The sequence below is a fragment of the Monopterus albus genome, unplaced genomic scaffold (assembly GCF_001952655.1).
Source record: "Monopterus albus unplaced genomic scaffold, M_albus_1.0 scaffold50.1, whole genome shotgun sequence".
NCBI lineage: Eukaryota > Metazoa > Chordata > Actinopteri > Synbranchiformes > Synbranchidae > Monopterus > Monopterus albus.
This window is the reverse complement of record NW_018127930.1, coordinates 1443535-1448639: the sequence shown is the minus strand read 5'-3', so window position 1 is coordinate 1448639 and position 5105 is coordinate 1443535. Positions and strand designations below refer to the sequence as shown.

General features: G+C 43.2%; 1 protein-coding gene across 1 annotated transcript in view; it reads left to right on the top strand.

Moving 5' to 3' along the window:
* Nucleotides 1–872: 872 nt before the first annotated feature.
* Nucleotides 873–5105, top strand: part of dcc (DCC netrin 1 receptor) — a 270121-nt gene continuing 265888 nt past the window's right edge. Inside the window, exon 1 of the mRNA XM_020601173.1 lies at nucleotides 873–1406. Within this exon, the coding sequence (XP_020456829.1) occupies nucleotides 1283–1406 (124 nt within the window). The 5' untranslated portion in view covers nucleotides 873–1282. The remainder of the gene's footprint in view (nucleotides 1407–5105) is intronic.

Sequence of the window (5105 nt, the reverse complement as noted above, 5' to 3'; positions counted from 1 at the left end):
ATCGTGGAGGTCTAGCTCTAGTGCAAGAAAGGGCAGGAATGTAGGTAGATGCAGGAGAGGAGGTGGACAGCAGCCAAGATGGTGCTGTGGGAGATCCAGCTAGTGCAGAAGCGACAGGTTAGGTGAACAGTACAACGGCAAGCACAGAGGCACCACAGCTTTACTGTTCAGATATTTACTGAATTAAAATTTTGAAAGTGTGTGTGCGTGTGTGCAAATAAGTCTTTATTTACTACATCAGCATTCTGCCAGTTTACTTAAAATGCTGAGATACTAAAACAGGAGCCTATTTGAAAAGGATAACATTAAGTCACATTTAAAGTTACCTCTCATATTTTGACTTAATACCTCCATATTGACTTTCCATGATGAATTATATCTTTTGTTTAACTTTTTTTTTAAATCAGAGATGGACTGTAGTCTATTCAAATCAAATTATACAATAGGCAGTATAGCCTCTATAGAACTTGTTTACATTACTTTTTTATGTGCATACCAACAGAAGTAGAGCATATACTGATGAATCCAGGAATGAATCTCCCAGCTGCAAGTGAAGTGTTAAGGTTCCTGGTGTGACCACAGAGGGCAGGAGAGTTCAGCTAATCTATCCGCTCTGCTCTGCTTCCTCCGGGGTCTTGCTCTAAGTCCACTCCGCCGTCCTCCGCTCCGGCTCCTGGTTTTACCTCCAGCCTCTTTAGATCAATGGATCCATACACTACCTAGGTCTCTCTACCTTCTCCCCCTTTCCAGCTGTATACACCGTGAGAGAGGGAGAGAGAGAGAGTGAGAGAGAGAGAGAGTGTCGATTCTTTCCCTCCTCCCCCTCCTCTTCCAACCCTCTCCATCCGTCCTCTCAGACAGACGGAGCAGACCTCCGGGAAGGCAACGTGGATTTGAACCATCCTTGCATCTATGTGAATGGGAACCATCCGCACCGTGCAGGAGTGATGGAGATTCTGCCTTCATAGTTACTGGAACTTATTTCTCATCTTTACAAGGTGGACACTAACCGCGTGCGTCTGTTTTGGATTTTGCTTTTCCTTTTTTTTCTTTCTGGGACCCAAGCCCGACCGGGGATCTGGGTTCTTTTTGGGGAGAGGAGAGGTTATTTTACCCCTCTCCCTCCGCACCGTCCTCCAGACTCGTCACCCCGTAGGCTTTTTACTTCATTTTTATTTGACAGTTGGATTCTGTGTAGGTTTTAAAAAATCTGACACCAGCAGGATTTGCGGGTGCCTGTCCCAGTGGTTTGTCGGGCTTATCGGGACTGGAGCAGGACAGCATGGAGCTGGTACTGGTTGGATGTACTGGTGATGTTTGGGAGGTTCTGGTGCTGAGGAGGAGAACGGGAGGACCCTACCTGCTGCTGCTCTGCCTGCTGCTGGCTGCCTACTCCACAGCCCACGGTGAGTGGAAAAAATGCGTGGTTTCTGGCTCCATCCCGCAGTGTGTGCGTGAGCGTGTGTGCGTGCAGATTCTGCCTCTGTGTGTGTGCAGTTGCTGGTCAGATTGCCGCAGATCAGACGAGAATTGACACATTTGTTGCTTCTCCCTGTTGTCTGCTGGTCTCTAACCCGGGAGGATTCGGGTATGACCGGTTTAACTGGGGTTTACTGGGCTTTGCTGTGTGCGGTCATGCACGCTGCAGGGTTTGACCGGCTACTGCTGGGCTTGACTGGGTTTACATGGATTTCACCGGGCTCCAGCAGCTCTGGTCATACTGAGCAGGCTTTACTGAATTTTACTCTGCTGCCGTTTCACCTCTAATATCACCTAAAATAATAAATTCACTGGGACTGATCAGGCTGCTGGTCTGACTGGTTTATTCCTTGTTCTATGGGCTTTGTGTTTTTGGTTTCACCTGATGTCTGATAGTCTGCATGTTTTTTCAGGGTTCAAAATGATTTTGCTGGACTTCAGCAGTCTGTGTGTTCAAGTGTAAGGCCAGGTTTTAGTGATTTTTACTGGATTTCATCTTCACTTTCACTGGTACTGTTTAAGTTTGGCCTGCTGGGTCAAACTGTGTTTAAACCACATTGCTTGTCTTTACTGGGTTTCACCATATTTTTGAGTCTCATCATATGTTAGACTGCTGCATTAGTGAGCTTTTAGTAAATCTCCCCAGAGCTTGTTGTTATTTCCCTGTGAGCTGAGGGGCTCACTTTCTGCTGCTAGATTTGACTGTGTTGTTGTATTTTACTGGGCCTCTGATGTTTTGAGCAGACATTAGCAAATCTTTCAGGATTTTCTGCTGTCAGAACTATAAGGCTTGGTGGGTCTGACTGGCTTTGGGTTTACAGGACTTTACAGAGTTTTGGGTTTTCACTGTTTTTGATGGGGTTTTAGGTTCCATCGCCTGTGACCATGTGTTACTGTTGGTTTGAGAGGAATACAGAGAACCATACTGGATTTATGCAGCTGTTTTACCCTCAGTTTCTCAAATTAGTGGTTTATGGTCAGGTTCAGGCTGCTGAATTATATCATAAGAGTACTTTAGTAATCCCAAAGTGAAGCTGCAATGCTACAGCTGTCAAGTTACATACAAATAAAAGATAAGAACAGTGTACAATAAAAACATGTATATAAACATTGACAAACAACAACTCTAATATGTATTATATGATAAAATTTTACAGCATAATTAACCATTAATATGACCAGGCTTTGGTGGGTTTAGTGCTTTTAGAGGTTTAACTGGGGTTATGCTGGGATTTGTCAGGATTTTACTGGATTTGACTTTGTAGTTGCTGTTTTTGTTTGCTTACAATTCTTTCATTTATTCCAATTAAAATATTGTTGTTGTAAATATATCTAACACTCATGAACCAGTTCATCTGTACTGATATCCCAAAGCATCATTTAAGAATCATTTCATGGTTTGCTTCATGATTTTGATTATTGAACAAACAGCTAGAGTTGTTGGACTGATTCTCCCTCTCCCTTTGTGTCTCCTGCTGTCAATAAATTATGTCCAAACACTTTAATTAAGCTAATTAGGCTAGCTTGGCTGAAAAATCCTCTGAATATTTTACTCAGGCCAAGCATTTTTCTGCGTGGATGCTACACCCACACAACAACCTGCCACACACACACACACACACACACAAGGGGATTCTTCTCTTTTTCATAGGTCTGTTCAGGTGTTCTCTCTGTTAAAACCAGACAACAATCTGCACATTTTCATTCCAGCTGATCGTCCCAGCAGGTTATTTGTCTGCGTTTGTCTACCCTACCTGAAGGAGAGTTTATTAGTGGGTTGAGTTTTTGACTGGAATGAAAACCTGTGGGCTGTTGGTTCACCGTGGCACATGATTGCCTTGACACCCCTGCCTATATACCTGGTCACACCACCATTCAAAACTACAGATCCTGTGGTGAAATCAACCGATTCAAAAGAAGTCGAATCAATTAGTTGCTTAGCTAAGCCTGTGGGTGTTGAGTTTCTAAAGGGCTTTTTTTTACTGGCTCTGATCATTTTGTACAGTATATTATTGTAAAGAAAAATGTGCTTTTTTGCAGCACTCAGAGTGTGAAGTGATTAAATTTGTTTTAACATTCTAGTCCAGCTCAGTCCAGAATGTCTGCTGGTGAAGGGGGTGCAAATGAGTTTCAACAGTTTTTCCAAATGTCAGTTTGAAGCATGAAAAACAGCTTATTTTTGGAATTAGTTTCTATGACTACATGGGTCCTCCAGACTTGTACTGCTGTTCATTTCAACTATAGCTGTTTTCTTAATTGGTGCAGCATCATGATGCCTGTGTCAGTGTTCTCGCCCTGTTTGCATCTGGACAGTAACTTGCAAACTTTGACTTGAGGTAGATTTTTTTTTCTCTGAATGTTACGCATAAACCTTGCTGCAATCTTCTCTCTGCTGCAACTATTATTTTGCCCGCAGTTACAGAAACAATGTTATAAACAGCCATTATTTTCTTGGCTGCACACTGGAGAACCTTTTGCAGCCCAGAGATCAATCAGATTAACAGAATATGTTTCACATCCTTCATCGCTGAAAAGTAATAGGGAAAAAAAAGTATCAGTCAGTTCAGAGGTGTTCAAAAAGTCAGAAAGGCTCTAGTCCCTCTTTTACCTTCTGTCCAGATGAAGATTGACGGAGTGTTAGAGGAAGTGAAACAGAGGTGAATATATCAATGTTGTTTTTGTTTTGGCCATCTTATTTAACATTAAGTTTGACATCAAGCTGGTGAACCAAGCTGGTGAACCTAACAGAGCAGAGAGTTCTTCTGCAACACAGCCTTCACATTTAAAACTGTCACACGTTATAGAAAATGAGCAACCTCTCTGACTTTTTCTTTCACAAGTGGTCCAGAGGATAATGGAAATTATTTTGAACTGGGGCTGATAAAGTCTGAATTAAATGTACGGTCTGTGGTTGTAATATAGAGAGGGTGCTCCTGAAAAAGAGAGAATAAATAAAGGTTAAAAAAGTTAGTATATGACAGGTTGTACAAGGTTTACAAAGGTAACATAGGATAGGTAGATGTAGGATATTTTTGTAATTTATGTATCTTCCTGTTTGCAGTGCTCTCTTGATTGGGCTTGTTTCCTGTTTAGAGTGATAGGAAGCAGCACTACTTCGTGTTATCAGTCTCACCTGTACTATGGCACGAGGTGACCACACTGAAGAAGGCAGTCATGCCGAAACATCTGTTTTCTCTCAGCCTTGTGATTTTTAAAAACTAAAGGACTCGGACTCAATATCTCCAGCCTCCCCTGGGATCTGGTCAAAGCTCTGCGGGAGGCGGGAGTTGAAGATCTCTCTGACAGGGGATTCTGCTAAACGTTCCCAACAGACCCTCACAATAGGTTTGGGTCTGCCGAATCTGTCCAGCTTCCTCCCCCGCCATCAGATCCAGCTCACCACCAGGTGGTGATCAGTTGACAGCTCCGCCCCTCTCTTCACCCGAGTGTCCAAGATATATGGCCGGAGGTCAGATGAAACAACCACAAAGTCGATCATCGACCTCCGGCCTAGGGTGTCCTGGTGCCATGTGCACTAATGGACACCCTTATGCTTGAACATGGTGTTCGTTGTGGACACACTGTGGCTAGCACAGAAGTGCAATAACAAAACAACCATCGGGGTC